The sequence below is a fragment of the Lotus japonicus genome, chromosome 1 (genome assembly GCF_012489685.1).
Source record: "Lotus japonicus ecotype B-129 chromosome 1, LjGifu_v1.2".
In the NCBI taxonomy this organism is placed as follows: domain Eukaryota; kingdom Viridiplantae; phylum Streptophyta; class Magnoliopsida; order Fabales; family Fabaceae; genus Lotus; species Lotus japonicus.
The window spans coordinates 124,479,284-124,497,236 of NC_080041.1; the positions used below are offsets into that span (position 1 = coordinate 124,479,284).

The 17,953-nt window shown below is 34.7% G+C and overlaps 1 protein-coding gene and 1 non-coding gene across 3 annotated transcripts; one reads left to right on the forward strand and one right to left on the reverse strand.

The window, feature by feature from the left end:
* Window positions 1-1,738: 1,738 nt before the first annotated feature.
* LOC130734835 (small nucleolar RNA R71) lies at window positions 1,739-1,845 on the reverse strand. The gene has a single exon (XR_009018174.1). It is a non-coding gene; the product is annotated as a small nucleolar RNA R71 (small nucleolar RNA).
* Window positions 1,846-4,067: 2,222 nt separating this feature from the next.
* Window positions 4,068-15,776, forward strand: LOC130730221 (BTB/POZ domain-containing protein FBL11). Of its 2 annotated transcripts, XM_057582168.1 has the most exons (19): window positions 4,076-4,404; window positions 4,498-4,548; window positions 4,652-4,772; window positions 5,018-5,159; window positions 5,284-5,333; window positions 5,977-6,065; window positions 6,156-6,261; window positions 7,349-7,385; window positions 7,489-7,631; window positions 8,187-8,745; window positions 8,865-9,146; window positions 11,044-11,189; window positions 11,695-12,042; window positions 12,489-12,732; window positions 13,082-13,137; window positions 13,817-13,897; window positions 14,686-14,730; window positions 14,830-14,898; window positions 15,113-15,776. In XM_057582168.1, exons 1-19 carry the CDS (start codon window positions 4,223-4,225, stop codon window positions 15,290-15,292), a joined length of 2,931 nt encoding a protein of 976 aa, XP_057438151.1. In that variant the 5' UTR covers window positions 4,076-4,222; the 3' UTR covers window positions 15,293-15,776. The 2 variants fall into 2 exon arrangements, 1 of the variants encoding a protein (XP_057438151.1); XR_009016266.1 differs by lacking the exon at window positions 15,113-15,776 and having other exon boundaries at window positions 4,068-4,404; window positions 13,082-13,114.
* The last annotated feature ends 2,177 nt before the right edge of the window (window positions 15,777-17,953 follow it).

Genomic DNA, 17,953 nt, shown 5'->3' on the forward strand with positions numbered 1-17,953 from the left:
GCTTAAACTATAAGATAACAAAATAATAAAAAATGAAAAAATAAAAGGTGTTGCTTGTACCATTGAAAATGAGAAGCTATGATACCCTTTAGTTCATTTTTTAGTATATGAAGACTAGAGAGATTGTAAATTAAAAAAATTTATTATAGGGAAAACATGAATAAAGGTATGGAATCCCTTTACTTTTAGAAGGGAATGAAGAAATTGGCAAAAATAAATTGTATTGTATTTTAGGATTAAATATGGGTGAATTGGATTGGAGCCTTCTAAAAAATTTCATAAATTTTAGTCCCAACATTAATGACATGGGTGAAATTGGTTCACCCGTTCATTTTGCAGCGGTTTAATTGCCACTTAAACCAAGAAGAAATTATTTGCCACGGCTAAAAATCGTCGCTAATACACAAGAACTGTCATAAAAACTACGACATATACTAATATAGTATTATCACTTATTTCAAAAATATACAGAATAAAAATTAAAAAGTATTAATTTTTTTAGAGAAACTAATTTTATTTTAATTCACTCTTATTTTAGAAGCACTATATTTTCATTGAAGCGTGGGGTTTTGTCAGTTCACCACAAGGGCCAAACGGCAGCGACCATAAACCATGGCGTTCTCCGACGACGATGATCACGTTATCCTGGTTTGCACAAACCCTGATGATCCAATACATCAAACCACCCAAACCCTTAACAAAGAGATTCTCGTGTCAACCACAGACATCCTCGTTTGGGATTTACCAAAGATTCTCAGTTTCCACACGATCAAAGTTCAAGCACATCGCAATAGGCTCATTGAACAATCTTTGTGTTTCCGTGACCTCTTCAGTGGGAGCTTCAGGTACATGTGTTGATGTTGATTCTATGTATATGTTTTTTTTTACAGTCATTGTGTTAAAATTGAACTCATGAACTTGCATAAGATCATGCTTCTTCTTATTACTGGTGTAGTGAATCATGCTTGGGCTCTATCGCTATCAAGTGGAATGTGCCTGCGTTTATGCAAATTCTTAAGCATATTTATGGTGGCTCGTTAGATATTGCCATGGATAGCTTCTTCCCTTTGTATAAGGTACATGGTTTTTGACATTTACGCAACCGATATTTCCTTAGTCTAATGCTGTTTGTACAAGAGAAACTGTCGGATTGATCCGTGAATGTGCCAATTTAGTGTTCTAATTCCTTGTTTTTTTTAGTAGTTTATTTGTGAGTTATAACTCATGTCTAATGTATTCATCATTTTCACATTCCAGTGGTTAATGTTGTTAGTACTTTCTTTGTATGGCTCAGGGCGCGATTTATTTTGGGGTGGATACACTGATCTCAAAGTGTGAGACTTGGTTTACTGATGTATTATCACCCAAAGGAAGAATGAGTGTAGGTGATTACACTACCCCTACTGCCGATGATTTCAGGGGTAGCATTGTAAGGCCGCCAATCCATGCTAGCAGTTTTCAAATCAAGCCTGCTATTATTTCTCTTGTCCAGCAGAACCAATTTGGAGGAGAGGCTACTGAAGACGCTAACTCACATTTGGAAACCTTTTTATCCATCTGTGACACTTTCAAGATAAATGGAGCCTCAGATGATGCCATCCGCTTAAGGCTTTTCCCCTTCTCTTTGAGAGACAATGCCAAGCGTTGGTTATATGCTCAACGACAAGGGAGCATACATACCTGGGATGATTTGATCAGCAAATTTGTGGGGAAATACTTCCCACCATCCAAAATGGCCGAGATGAGAAAAGAAATCACATCATTTGTCCATCAAGACAATGAGTCTCTCAATGATGCTTGGGAGAGATTCAATGAGTTATTGAGAAGATGTCCTCGCCATTGCCTTCCTGAGTGGCAGCAGGTCGAGACCTTCTACAGTGGTTTGGTACCCTCTACTAGAGTCCTGTTGGGTGCAGCCTGCGGTGGTTCTGTCAGTTTGAAAACACCAGAAGACGCCCTGCATATCATTGAAACAATGGCTGTCAGGTCTGCAAACTATTTGAGTGATAGGCAAAGCCAAAGAGAAGGGCTAGAAGTTGAGACCCTTGATACCCTCCTGGCTCAAAACAAGGCGCTGTTAGGACAGTTGGCGAGCTTGACACAACAATTCTCAAGCATTCAAGCTAAGATTGTTGCCCCACCCAGCTTAGAGTGTGATTCCTGCAAGGATTCACATGAAAATGGGAATTGTCAAGCCAACCAACAAGAAGAACAGGTCAACATCTTGGACCCACAAGGTAGTCAAGGAAACTCATCCTTGCAAGACCAAGGCCAGTCATTCAACCACATTGGCAGCAAATTTACCTCCTTGGAAGAAGCCTTTAAGAAGTTGACCGTGGACAATGCTACCTTTATGGAGGAAACAAATGCCAATATCAAGAACCTAGAGGTCTCTTTGAGGAATTTGAATGATCAAGTTGAGGAGCAAGCAAGTGCCAATTTATTTTTAAGTTTTTGAAGGATCAAGTTGAGGAGCAAATTTGATATTACTAATTTACCCTTATATCTATTATTTTAATATTTCATTTTTTAAGCAATATTAGATGTTATTTTAGAATATATTTACTTTATTTAAATATTACTCTCCCTTCTTTATCTATCATAAGAATCAAACTTGAGGTGGATATTGTTCATTTTTATAAGAACTAATTTGAAGTTTGAAGTGCATTGATTATATTTTAACAAAATATTATTGTTTAATTGAATTTTCTCTCTATTGCCACTTTTCTAAGTATTTATAATGCATGTTTTTTCTTTAAAAAAATATTTATAATGCATAGAAATTAAGTTAAGGGTAATTTTAGAAAGTTGATATTAATTGAGAAAAAAAACCTCAATCACTCATTTTTTTTCTTCTCAAATTGATGCCCAAAAATCTGAGAGATCTAATCTCATGTAACTGGGGAGTCTGTTCAATAATCAAACACGGGTAATTATTAAATCAAAAGTTCAGAGGGGATCAGATTGGTTTGATTAGAAAAAATAGAGGGTCAAAATTAAGAAAAAAACTTGAGAGGACCAAAATCACCCAAACACTATATATTAAAGGATCGAAATTGTAATTAAGCCCAAATAATAATAAAGAAATGCAAATACACCAATGTCATGAATAATTTTTTCAAAAATAAGAAAACATCAAATAAAATATATGTTTCCAAAAATAAAATGTCTCTTTCAAAAAAAGGTCTAATTATTATTCTCTTTATTCCTTAATACAAGAACCAAATAACTACTTCACTCACACTTCTTGATTTAGTTAATTGCATTTGCATCATTTGGTAAGTTGTATTAATCATGATAGTATAAATACAAACAATGTAGTACAAATATCCATTGTTTGGTGCTAACTCTATATCATGTAAGTTTATTAATCAAGTCACTCTTATACATTAAAAATGATATATTATTTAATCCAACATATAAATGATAGATAAGACTCGTTAAAATTGTAACGAATAAGTTATTTAAAATTATTTAATTTGTTTCCGCCACCATCACCATTGTCATCGCCAACACCACCGCTGACATCGCCGCCACCATCACCATTTGCCACCACCACCTTAGAGTACTGTCGTTGCCACCATCACTACCACCACCACCACTATCACCACCACTACAACCAACTTCACCACTATTCTCACCACCGCCTCCACTTCTGTTATCGCCATTATCACCACCGCTTCTCTACTGCCACCACCTACGACCACCATTGTCATTACCTCCACAACCACCACCACCCTTCGCCACCACCACCACTAGTATCACCATCACCACCACCACAACCAACACCCCCACCCCCACCATTGCCACTACCACCACCAAAATTAAGTGAAAAAAAACTAAGGCGACGAAAATCATCCGGAAACTATATTAGTAATTAAGCCTACTTTTTTAAAAGGAATTTTCTTTAATATTGTTGATTCAATGTTTGTTAGAAAAAAAATAAGTATCATTTGATATTTTAGTTATATTAATTTTTAATATTTTGTTACCCTTCCCCTCAGTTTTCATTCCCTAACCAAACACCCGTGGACCCACTTTTCCTTCCAAAATTTATCCTCTCCTTTTCCTTCCTCACAATTCCCCTAGATCCAAACACAGTGTAATTGAGCTTGGAGACTACACTCAATTGAACCACGGTGGTCGCTAGCGACAGTTATCAGCATCACCGGGCGTTTCGCTCCACTTCAGAGCTACGTGCTCAGACTCCGGTGACTCGTCCATGGAGGTCTCCGATGACGATGATCACGTTTTCCTGGTTTGCACAAACCCCGATGATCCAATCGATGAAACCACCGAGACTCTCAACCAAGAGATTCTCGTGTCAACTACAGATCTCCTCGTTTGGGATTCACCAGCGATTCTCAGTTTCCAAACAATCAAAGTTCAGGCACATCGCAGTAGGTTCGTTAATTCACTATACACACTTGTTGATATTTTCTGTTTGTTTCTCGGGAAAGTGAAATGATCCAACTGTTTTCATTCTCTGTGCAACAGGCTCATTGAACAATCTCTGTATTTCAGAGGCCTCCTCAGTGGGAGCTTCAGGTACACAAATTGTTGAATTCATTTTGCTTTTTTTACATTCATTCTGTTTAAATTGAACTCAAGAGCTTGCATAAGATCATGCTTCTTGTTATTACTTGTGCAGTGAATCATGCTTGGGCTCTATCACGATCAGTTGGAATGTGCGTGTGTTTATGCAAATTCTTAAGCATATGTATGGTGTCTCATTGGATATTGCCATGGATAACATCATCCCTCTTTATGAGGTATATGGTTTTCGACATTTACGCATTCGGTATTTCCTTAGTCTAATGCTGTTGGTACTAGAGACACTGTCACATTGATCAGGAAATCTGTGACTGTGAATGTATCAATGTAGTGTTCTGGTTTTATTTTATTTTATTTGAGGATTTTAAATTTGTGAGTTATAACTAATGTCTAGTGTATTCATCATTTTCATGGTCCAGTGGCTAATGCTGTTAGTACTACTACTTTTTTTTGTATGGCGCAGGGTGCGCTTTATTTTGGAGTGGAGACACTTCTGTTGAAGTGTGAGACTTGGCTTTCTGAGGTATTCTCACCCAAAGGATTTCAATCAACACAAATACAAATAGAGGATTTGATCGAAACTTGGAAATTTGGTTTGGAGCACGGTAAAAAGTTGTCATTTCTACATTTTTAGTGGCGAAAATGATTAATTTGCAACTTAAGGACTTTGTTTTCGCTTGTGGATATAATATTTTATTCTAAAACTTTTTAATGCATTGTTTTTTGCAGGAAGTGAATTTATCCTGAACTTGTGTGTGGGCTACCTAGCAAGAAATTTTGTATGTACTCCACTACTTTCACTAGAGCTTGAGCAATAAACAGTAATCTCATGTTTCTTCTTTTTGTGTGATATAATTATCCTAGTTAGTATAAATTTGATTCCATAGTTTCCTGTAATTAGGCAGATTTATTTTGTAGAGATTTTATTCCCATGTAAGGATGCTTGTTTTAGTTGTTTGAACTTATTCTTCTGTAGTTTTATATTACTGTAGGAACATGGAGTGAAATGAAAAATTAAAATAAGGAAGCAGGAATGTGACATTTAATATTAGTTCTGCTAGGCTAAATAGTGAAGAAGTGAAAAAAATGTTAACCTAACTATGGATGATCTTCTTTGGTATGGGCTCTGGTGAGCATGTCTAAAGACTTTAACATGGAAACTTTGAAACACGAACCTTCTGACTTGCCTAGTTCACATTTTAATGTACGTGCTCTTAGTTCTTTGAAATTTTTGGACGTCAATGTGGTTTGCTTCTTTTCCTGTTTCAATCGTGTGATATGCATCTGACCACAATATTTAGTAATGCTTGTCTAGCAATTGCTTGTCAGGAAACCTGACCACAATATTTATTTTCTACTTTAAGCTATGCTTATGCATGTTTTTAAATTAAATGGACATTATAGGTGGTTTTCTTTTTACAGATGTGGGCAATGCATAGCAACTCTTTTAGAAAAATTCCATATGACCTGCTGTTATCTTCAGTGAAGCACTCTCACTTGACTGTTGACAGGTTGACTGGTCATTTATGAAATGACTTCATTCAATTCTGTGTAATTTACCATGTAAATTTAAGATTCTAATGTTATAGTATCTTTGACAGTGAGATGCATCTCTCTGATGCACTTCTTTTCTGGCTCGAAAGTAACATGGAAAGTTTGGATAGGCCATGCGAAAATGAAGGCAACTGCAGTGGAATTTTAAAACAGGTGAGTTTATATGCCTCATTATTGATGTTGAGGCCTTGAATCCTTTCTTAAATGGGAACTTCATTAGAAATGTAATAGAGGATCCTTTTTGTTTAGCATCTCCAAAACAACAGGATATCACCTCACACATTACTTAAACCTGAATTTTATTTATGGCATTTTGATAGGAACTCACGGTTAGTTAGTTAGTTGGAGAGGGAGTTAGTGAGTGAGACTATAAATAAGAGTGTTAAAGTCATTTGGGATTATCTTTGTATTCAGTTTGGGAATTGGGTTTAGAGAGAGAAGCGGTTCCCTCTTAGGTTTGGAAGGGTGTTTGGTATCCCTTTCTCTTGTATCTCTCCCTTGTTCCCAATTCGGAATTAGGGTTTACTATCAATAAAATCAGGTTCTATCACATTTTAAGGGGAAATATTACTTTTGAAACTATAGGGTAAAAATGGAAAGAGAAAAAAAAGTGCTCCATAATTGTGGGATGTAATGATGATTTGATAAGGAAAAAATAATCATAAGTCTCCTATTTATACTTATAGTGAAAGGCAAATTCTATTATAGTACAACTAGGACAACCATAGCCAAAGATAACTATTAAAACAATAATGAGAATTTTAAGGTCCGAAAAACTATGACTTAGCACTAAGAAAGAATGACTTATAGAGAGCGAGAAGAATAGGGAGAATCTCCCTAAAGGGTTTTGCCTTACGACTGAATTCACACTTCCCATGGCCCACTACTTATAGGTTGGGCCCTAACAATACCACCCTCCTAAAGGTAAACCTTGACCTCATGGTTGAAATCTGGAAACTGTGATTTAATAAGCTGCACCACCTCCCAAGCAGTCTCCTCCGAGGGCTGAGACATCCTTTTGACCAACAGTTGTTCCTTGGGCTCTCCATTATGCACTACGGAACAGGTGTGCAATATCCTATTTAGTTGATTGTTTAATCTCTAAACTTGAGGAATTGACTAGGAAGCTTTATATATTAATGTTGTACAGCATATCATGTAATACAACAACAGTTATCAGCATCTTCAGTTTCAAGTATACTTAAATATTGCATAACCTTTAATTTTTGGTTCTTAACAGATTCGTGTGGGCCTTTTGCCTTTGTGGGTTGCTGCAGGTATACCATTTTCTAGAGCTTTTACCTGAAGCACTGAACAGTCTTTACTCTTCATGCAGGAATTCCTAAATAATGTAAGGTAATTTTTGTATTTGCTTAACAGGAAAAAGAAACTCTTTTTATTTTAGGCTGCTGGCTGAGGAAAGCCTTGATTCAATTTTCAGAATTCTACCTATGGGCTCACTTGAAATTTTTGGCTACAGTGACTTGCAACATCTCAGGATTCGACTGACAGAATATTCGAAGGTATCTGTGTCTATTATTGAACATAAATAAAATTTAATAAAAATTTAAATATAAATATTATGCAATTTATGCACACATCGACATCGATAACTATGTCTGTCTATTATTGAACTTTTTTAGTAGAATGAGATAGGCAATCTATGTCAAAGATAGTATTATCTTTTTTTTTGTGAGATGGACAAAAATAGAGTACAAACATTGTGAGGTCCCTAGATGACAAGATTAGCATTGCATAGGCATGTGTTCACTTTTGTTGTTATCTAATGTCAAGATATCTATAAAACCTTTGGTGATAAGGTTATTAATTCTTCTATCTGCTTAACTTCCATGTCTTTGGCATTTTGACGCCTAATAAATCAATCTTTTGGTGAAAGTATCTATTGGTTTCTTCTGGTATTTGGTTTCAGTATCTGCAACTGTTCTTCAAGCACATAATTTTATATACATGTCTTAGGCTCTTAGCTATCTTGTCTTTACAGTTTTCTGCAAGGAGTTCATGATCCTCTATTAGGAATATATCATGGTTTTGTGATGTAAACTTTTCATTGCATGCAGAGGGTGAACCTTTCCAATTGTCCACAAATAACATCTGAAATACTCCTTTTGTCACTCATCCCTTCATCATACTTAACGGATCCCATGGGAAAGAAGATTATTGAACAGTTCATTGCTAATTCTGGACATCCTATTAGAGATCAATATGCATTCCCACAGAAACTGTTAAACACCTTTACCTTTGAAGTAGTCCAGGAGCTGGATATCTCAAAGTGTCGAAGATTGCTTATTGAACAAGCTGTTGATTACTTCAGCCAATCCTTTCCTTCTTTAAGAATATTGAAAGCAACTTATCTTTTGAGCATCAGGACAACCAGTTTCCTTAAATCACTGGAGAAGTGCCCTTTGATCTGTGAAATTGATTTGACTGTTGATACTACTCCAATAATACCAGCATCAGTTACAGTTTTATCCTCTAGTCATGCTGTGGTACCACTGGTACCGGAGAAGACCTCAAGTCTTAAATACCAAGCACTGGAAACCATGTCTATTCATGAATCTAGGCCTCCACTTTCTAATGTTACAAAACTCACATTGGAAGGAAGAACTGATGTCAGTGGTATGATGTTTTTTTGGTGAAAATATTCATGTTTAATTTAAATAATTTTGTTCTAGTTTTATAAAATGTTGTCTCCGTTAACAGCCGATATTTTTTCTTTCTTCAATTGTCCACTCCAGATTTGACTCTCCAGCATATCTCCAAATTCTGTGTTTCATTATGTCACCTGAATATTAAAGGATGCACTTCGGTCACTGATATTGGCATATCAGATCTCATACGTGGATGTAAAAAACTTAATTCAATTGTGGTTTGTGATACTTCATTTGGGATAAATTCAGTTCAAGCTCTTTGCTCAACTATTTCTGATAGTGGTGACTTTCCCTCTCTTCATTCTAGAGACGAGCATTTGAATTCTGTGGTGTCTAATCTTCAAACACTGCATATGGGTGGCTGCAGAGGTAAGTCGTATTTCTTTCTTTTAGTTTATTTGACTGAAGTGACAAATTGAATCTGTAAATACTTGCCTGTATATTTTCAGTTTGTACCTTTTACTGGCTGCATATTTTTTTAACATCCAGAAGTTATTGAGGCATCACATAATATACGACTATACGTTACCTCATTTAGGTCAAGTTTTTGTTAAGATGGTTTAAATAAAACAAAGGACTATAGCTGATTTGACTTACCTAGTTTTTGTGTGTTAAGATAGATCCGACATGGACTAGCGATATCACCAAACCCTTAAGGTTTTCGGTTGGATGTGGTGATCGGTCCATTTGTGTGATTTTGTCTTTGCCTAATGATGGCGATCTCTCCAATGTTTTAGACTCCCTTTGCGACCTACCAGTGTTATTTGAGTCAGTGGTATAACAAGGTGACATGCTCAAATGAATAATGAATCATGGAATTTGTCGTGGATCCATGTGGGGATCATTGGAAGTCTTCCTGGTTATGTGGAGAGCAGACATCAGACGGTGTGTCGTGCAAGCTATAGCATTGGCTGTGATGGCTAAGCCTAACACCACCTTTGAAAAATCGTCCATGGAAGTCTTTCGCATAAGGGGGAGCACACTAGATAAACGGACTCATACTTGAGGGGAAGATTGTTGGAATATCATGTATGAGTAAGAAGTCTCATATATAACATTAAAATATTGAACTTTTGTTGAGGAAATTAATGCACCTAATATAAATAATACTTCAAAGTTAAAATAGCTTGTAGGGGCAGTTTCCCCCCAAAAGCATCAATACAGATCCTCTCTAGTTGAACTTCATCCACCCCCTCACGCCCTGAAGTTTGCAGGTCTGGGCATTTGCCAGTGGCCCATGTATGTGATACAGCGGAAGTCGTACTAGGATTGCAAGCGCAAATCCTAAAGGAAAAGGTTTCTGGAATCCATCAGAAAGTAAGGGTTAGCAAGCACTGAACCCTAAAAAGATAACTCTGGAATCCACCAGTAAAGAGAGAGAAATCTCAAATTTGATTATCAATAATAAACTGAAATAGGCTATGCCTTACAAGTGCTTAAATAGGAGAAGAAAACATCCTAACAGAAAAATAAATAATATCCTAAAAGATCCTAATTGAAAATAGATAAGTTCCTAACCAAAAATAAATAAGATCCTAAAAGATCCTAATTGAAAATAAAAGATCCTAATTGAAAATAAATAAAATCCTAATAAAATCCTTAAATGATATTCTGCGGGCCCGCGATGGATTCAGATGGGCTAAATCAGGAAATCTAACCGGACTCATCCGTCGTCGAAGCTCGCATCCAACCGCGCTACATCAGTATGTGACTATGTGTGGCTTGATAACGGATCCAAAATAGGCTCTAATTACAATCTTAGAACTTGAGGCTAGGTCTAACTCCACCCTGAAAGTTCACTCGTGAGGATCGTCAAACCCTTTATAAGGACTACTTTTACAATATCTCTAGTTAATATGGGACCTTAAGAGTGTGTTATGGTGAAAAATCTATATTTTGCTGTATATATTTTATTTCAATTCAATATACTTTAGTCAAGTAATAATGAATTAATGATGCTACTATTGTTTTGAATCACTCTTGTGATATTTTAGGGCTTAAAATTTTTGATACCATGAAGAACTAGATGTTCAACCCAGCATTTATTTGTGTTTTATTTCCAGATTTTGGCTCACTTTAGGGGTAAAGAAGTCACTTGAATAATAATTTAATCGATTAATTATTTTATTCACATAATAAGGGACCAAATTATGTTTGAAAACAGCTTGTACAGCACCATGTATAGTTACTTTGAGAGAAGCATTTTTCAATTTTATGAACTTTTAGGTCTTTATTGAGAGAATATGATAAAATAATTGTCTTGTAGATATTTCTGAGTCATCTCTACAAGAACTTATGTCTCAAACACAAGTTTTGAAGAGTTTGTGCCTGAGAGGGACTGACCTGGTTGACCAGGCTCTATATAATTACCGAGGTTCTTCCTTGAAGATGCTTGATGTTTCAAATACCAAGGTTTGTTGTCAAATTTGTGAAATCTGGCATGTTTGTCTTATTAGTGGCAATAGAAGTTGTTGATGGCTTGTTATTTTGTTGAAAATTTAATATTAGTTTAGGTTCAAATGTCGTTGGAACTTGGAATGCTTGCTTAGTTAAGACTTACATGGCTAATTTCCACTTAAAATAACTAAGCACGGTGTAAATGTCTCCTTTTTATATCCTTCTCCTGATGAATCCTAACTGTTGTTTTAGATGCATTAACTACTTCGACATTTTTACATTAACATAATGTCCACTTAAAGGATATATTTGATTCTTATCAATTTACAAGAATCTACCATTATATCCTAGAACGTTTACGAATAAATTTTGATTCATATGCAGAGATATTTTGGTACATTGTGACATCGTGGGGGCACACATCTGTAGTGTTTTGTGTTCTTATTGTCATTACTTTTATGTTAGTTATTTGTTGACTTTGTTTTTCAATGTTATTTATTATTTATTTGTGAAATTGTAGATTTCTGGAGCTGCATTAACATATGTTGTTCATCGAAATCCAAGTTTGAAATGTCTGAAAGCAAGAGGTTGTAGAAATTTGTTTCAAGGGAACAGTTTTAACGAAAAGAGAGGATATATCTTTTCCTCTTTGCATGAAGAACTGCATGCTGAGTTAGGAAATATGTGTAGATTGGATGAAATTGAATTTGGTTGGGGTGTTTCTTCCTTCTCTCTTAGTGCTCTAGAACCTGCATTGATGTCATTGAAGACCATCAATATAGGTTTAGGTGGGATGTTAGGTGAAGAGGCATTGAGACAATTGCCTGCAATCTGTCCATTGCTCGAAACAATAATCCTTCATTTTCAGGTAATAGTTATTTTCCCTTTGGATTGGAGGTTCTTCATCACTCGCCAAAAAAATGTAGATTTTTTTCCCCGAATTGATCATGGCATGTGAAAGCACTAAAGAAACTTTTTCCCTCAATTGATTTCGTGGTTAAACTATTTTAGTCAATTAATTTGATGGAAATACAGTTCCTCATCTAAAATCCTTGAAGTTCCATCAGTATTTCCGCCTCGAAGTATTTTACCAGACAAGTCAAGGGTTATAATTTGAGTAGTCTCATCTTGTGTTTCGAATTCTTCTTGTAGCTGTGTATAATATATTAATATATATGCTTTCTATTTTAGATATTAGTGTTCTGTTACTTTGCTCTATGTATGCTTCTTTTATTCAGTTCTCAGACGTTGTAACAAATTTTTAAAATTGTTTGTTGCTTTAATGCTTTCTTTCTTGTTTTGGTTTTTCTCCAGGTAATATCTGATATCATCGTGACAAAATTAGTTAACTCATTGTTAAACTTGCAAGAATTAGCTCTGTGCTATTGTTTTGGTGAGATATCCATGTCAAGCTTTGAATTTCTCATGCAAAATCTAAGAAAGCTGAGGCTTGAAAGAGTAACCCCGTGGATGACCAACGGTGATTTGGTTATTCTAACACAAAACTGCAGAAATTTGGTTGAGCTTTCATTGTTGGGATGTCCTCTTCTTAACTCAGGTTAGGATTAATTAGTTTGAATGATGGTCAACTGCACTTAACTTCCATTCGGTGTGATTTTGTAACACGTGCTCTCTAATGTGAACAAGTTGAACTGACCAGATAATAAAATATTAACAAGCACCAAACAGCCAATGTATGTCATTTTTATAACTTTTGTCTTCTACTGCCACTGGAATTCCTTGAACACAAGCAGGCAACAAATAGAAGAAAGTAAAAGGGGGGGGGGGGGGGGGAGATTGTAATATGGTGACTTTTTTTGTGTGGAATTACAACTCAGTATTGACCACTGCTACTTTAATCAACGGGAGATCAGTTGCATGTTTGACAATATTATTTCTCATTGCAGATTCTCAACAGATAATTTCTCGAGGATGGCCAGGTTTGGTCTCTATTTATTTAGAGGTTTGTTAATTTCCCCTTGCAAACTATTAGAATTGCAATATACTTGGTGGTAACATGATATATTGTCATCCACAAAGGTTGTCTTTTATAAGTTAAAAAAATTGGCTACGTAAGTTTCCCAGAAACCAAGCAATATTTGTTACTTGTAGTTGTCATCTTCAGGCCTTGAGAAATTATATAAGAGTGCATATGTTTTTCTGCTGGGGAAGGGGGAATGGGATTGGTATCCATTATTGGGACCTCTGAAAATGTGCTGCTCAAGCAGTTGATATGTAAAGCGCTTATCCCGTGAAAGTGGGTACTTAGTTCTATACATTTATCTTTATATATCAAATGTTTAATTGTTTAGATGATGCATGCATGGTAGTTCTTTCATTTTTAACAAGTGCAAGGAAGTGAGAAGGGTCTTTGGCCTTTGCTTGTAATTGCACTGAATATGGAGGTCTTTTTTTAATAGGAAAGAATAGTACAATAATAGTAAAATCTTTTTTTACAGCTATATGCAGAATAATAATAATAATAATAATAATAATAATAATAATAATAATAAAAATAATAATAATAAATCATAGTAACTGATGCTAATTATTTGATAACAAAATTCTGTTGTGCTATAGCTATCATACCATTCTCTAGATTTCGGTATGTAATTTATAATTGCAAGGTGCCTATTGTTTAGGAATGTGGAGAAATAACAGCAAATGGGGTCTCTGGTCTTCTTGACTGCAAAGCTCTTGAAGATCTCCTGTTGCGTCATAATGTGAGCTTTCTAAAACCTTTTTTTTCTATAAAATATTCATTGTATCTCTTGTGTAAGGCTTTAAAAGATAATATGTAGAATTATAATCATTGAAAAATTAATGGAATAGATTTTAACAACTTCATAGTTTATATATGTGCATGTATTTCACCTCAAATTCAATGGTCCTAATACTACACCTTATTCCAAGGTCTCTTCTCACTTCTCACTCTAGAGAAGTCAACTCTGAATTATGAATGTGATAAGTTATTCATGCCTATTATCCAGTGAGATTATTTTGGGGTTGCTTCCATCTTGATAATTAATTTTCTGCTTGTCTTAGATTTCCAGTCATCATTTAGATCGGAGTAGCATCTTTTGGGTGCATTGTCATCTTAATTCGGGATTTGAAATTTTGAATCAGTGTTCTAAGTGTATCACCATAGATAATATTAATGAAGATTGTTATAAAAAAAGGAAGAAAGATAATCTGATGTGATTGCTACTCTCCTTGATGTCATCTGATGATCACAAGTGCAAGGCATGGTATTTGAACCCTGATGTGAAACTATTGATTGGTTTATTTTGATTTTCGTTTCTATATTCTTTGATTTATTTTTATTTTGAAGATTTAACATTCTATTAAATGATTATATGGGGAACTTGATTATGATGAACGATTACTTAAATGACAACGAAACAAATAGATGTCTGAAAAATAGCAGCTAATTTTTGCTGTGTGGATTCCTCTAGATTTTTGAATCATATATTGATATTACATTACTAATAATTTGACCATACATATGCAGGGCCCTGGGCTACAAAGAAACTTAGTTTTTCATGCTGCTTCAGAGGTTGCACTTTTTTCCTCTGTTTATTTATTTATTTGTTTTGTTTTTGCAAAATGTTGGAAACTTGATATTTGCTGGTATATCTTCTTTAATAACTAGCAGATGCCATTGCTTCGAAAATTGTCACTGGATATATGTGATGCAAGTGAAGGTGATTTTGACATTCCAAATGTAAGTTCTAGTGCAGCACCATCCCTCTTCTTCAGTAGTTGTTTTACCAGTTCTTAGAGTTTTCATAAATGTGCAAGTCCAGTGACATAGATTGGTAATGCCTTGTAAATATGAGCCAGCTGCTACATGGTGTTATCTGATCCCATTTGTCTGATTTACTTTTTCAAACCCTCCACATGCTTAAGATGTTCTGATATTTTTGCATGTGTTGCAGTATGCAGATAGACACTTCTTAAGCACCTTGAAGATAGCAAGATGCAAATCTCAAAGATGTGCATTTAATCTCCCAGACATTGCCCCTAGGGGTCGTAGAAGATCTGTGCACGTTGAAACGCTGGTGCTTGTGTGGAACAGCAGAGGTCTCATCAGAACAGTGGTGAAGGAAAGGCTTTAGTAAATGGTTGTCTGAGCTTTAATAACATAATTGCGGGGATCGCATTACCCTCCTTTCAAGATGAATGGTTAGTTTTACTAGTCGTTCAGTTGCAGAAAGTTAAGATGCCTATAGTGATTAGGATGGTCTTCTTGCTGGTGCTAAATATTAAAAATTCTAACTATTTTGTATTAATTATCTATTCGGTTCTTTTCCCCCAATCGGTCTGATAAAACAATACTGAGCTGCTTGAGAAGTAAGCAGTTGCTCTTTGTATGATGATAATCCCTGTTTATGTTGCCTTTTTTTTAATCTTTTGAGCAAAGTGTCTTTGTGTGTGTTTAGGATTTAGATATCAGTTCAGTGCAATGTGAACAAAGTTGAGAGGTAGGAAAATGAGAGGGGTACACACCTTTTGTGGCCGCCTCAATGGTGTGAGGAAAGTGTAAGGAACAATGATGCTTTTTCATTGACACCAATGTGAAGCTGATGACTGAATTGATTAGATTCTGATAGAGTGAGTAATTACTAATTACTCACATACGAGCTGTGTGAAGCTCAACTGTGTGTGTGATACTCAATAGAATGCAATAGATTGAATTCCAAAGTTTTCCTACTAGATTGCAGCTTTACACACTTGGAGATTTTTCCTATACTTCTATATCATTTAAATAAGATTGATGTACAAATGTTGAAATCAATCTATTGCATGTTGAACTCAATAGAAAAATTTTACTTTAATGATTTTTCTTATACTTTAAATAAACACTGATGAATATTCCTCTATTTTTCAACTTTTAATATTTTTATCATCCCCTCATGATAACAATTAGCAAATCAGAGCTTCACTTAATCTAAGCCTATTGGTAAGGTGGTGGAGATTCATCCTCACAAAAAGACAATTCACAATTGACAAAACTTAAACTAAAAAAAATGCTTTTGTGATATAATTTTCTGGTTTAATCTTTTCATAAACGACTAATAGGTTAGCTGATAATTTTTTTTGCTAAACTATTTTTAAACGAAACTTGTACGACTTGGAATACACATATTTTAATTAAAAATACTTGTGAAAAAACACTAGCATACAGTATCTCAATGGAAAACAATGTAAAACAAATTAATAAGCGCATTATATATAGTTGATGATCTGGTGATGGAGACAAATAAATATAAATTCAGGGGGTGGAATATTTATATAGCTGATAATGATTGTTGTGTTGCAATCTATACTTTTCGACTGGAGTCTGGGGAGATAGAGTGTGAAAAATATACTCTTTTTTTGACGGTGTGAAAAATATACTTGGGACAAGACCTTTTGTTTTGGTTATGACTTTTTGTGTGAATTAACAAAGAAAAACTGTCTAAATAAAAGGACGTAAAAACCAAACTTGAATTACAAACTATAATAATGACCCACAAGTATCTAAAGTCAACAAAATGATATCAATCAATAGGAGTAAAATCTTATATCCCGAATTGTCTTTCATTGTGTGTTCCACCAAAGAAATTTGGGCATATATCAACAAAAAAGTTTCCATATAAGTTTGCAACAACATTACTCATGCAGAAAAATAAAATAAAAAATGAGACACAAGATTTGCATCCCTCTTAATAAGCCAAGGGGCGTTCGATTCCCTCCAAAAGTGTTTGATTTGCTTAAAAATGAAAAATTAGATAGCATATATAAAAATTTATGATTCATGGTTAATTTTAAAAACACCAATTAAATAATTCCTCTGTATTTTCTGGGGTATAGTTTTTTTCCTTAAGGAAAAATCATTTTTTTATGAATAAAAAATTTAGGTTGGCAAAGATAGTAACAAAGTAGGGAAATATGCCGCGTTCAAGTGAGGACTCGAATCGCAACCAGTTAGATACGAGAAATTCTTATACTCTAAGTCTATTCGTTTAATAGGGAAAAATGATTTGATATCAGATTATCCTTGAGAACGAAACTCTCTCAAGTGAGTTTTGACTTTTGAGAAAATATTAACACCTATCCAATTACATAATTTCCAATACTTTGACTAATTAAAAACGCCTAGAGGCTAGAGCACCAAAATTCTGTAGAAAATGACATGATCATCCAGAGGCACGTTCCCATTTCTGTCTATTAAAAATTACATTGTGTGTATCTTTGAAGAGAAAAAGTTTGATGCACCGATGGTGTAAAGTTTTTTTACACCGTCAACCAATCAGATTTCAAGGATGTGAGAAAATCTCTCTTTTCATTTAATTTCATTAATTGACATATCACATCCTTGAAATCTGATTCGTTGCATCAAAATTAAACTCATCTTTGAATCATAACATAATCAATGCGAGCAGTTGGGTTGGTGCAAGCTTCTCTTATATGATAATAACGACATATTACCCGAATATAGTACTAATGATTCGTACATCTTGTTCACTGCAAATTTGATTAAATTTTAAGCAGCTTGTACTCTCAGCACTTAATATTTATGTACGTAGTTGGTGACTGACTAACGTTATTGGTTTAGCATATTGTCCTCAGTAAATCTTGACTCAGTTATTTAATGGTCTAATTTGTAATTTTAAATAGTTTATCTAAAAGATTTTATTTTGATAGGCAGTTTATTTAAAAGATTAAATAATGAGTAATTTAGTTCTCTGTTGAATACACTGATATGTGCAAAGGTTAATAGAGGAGCACTACAC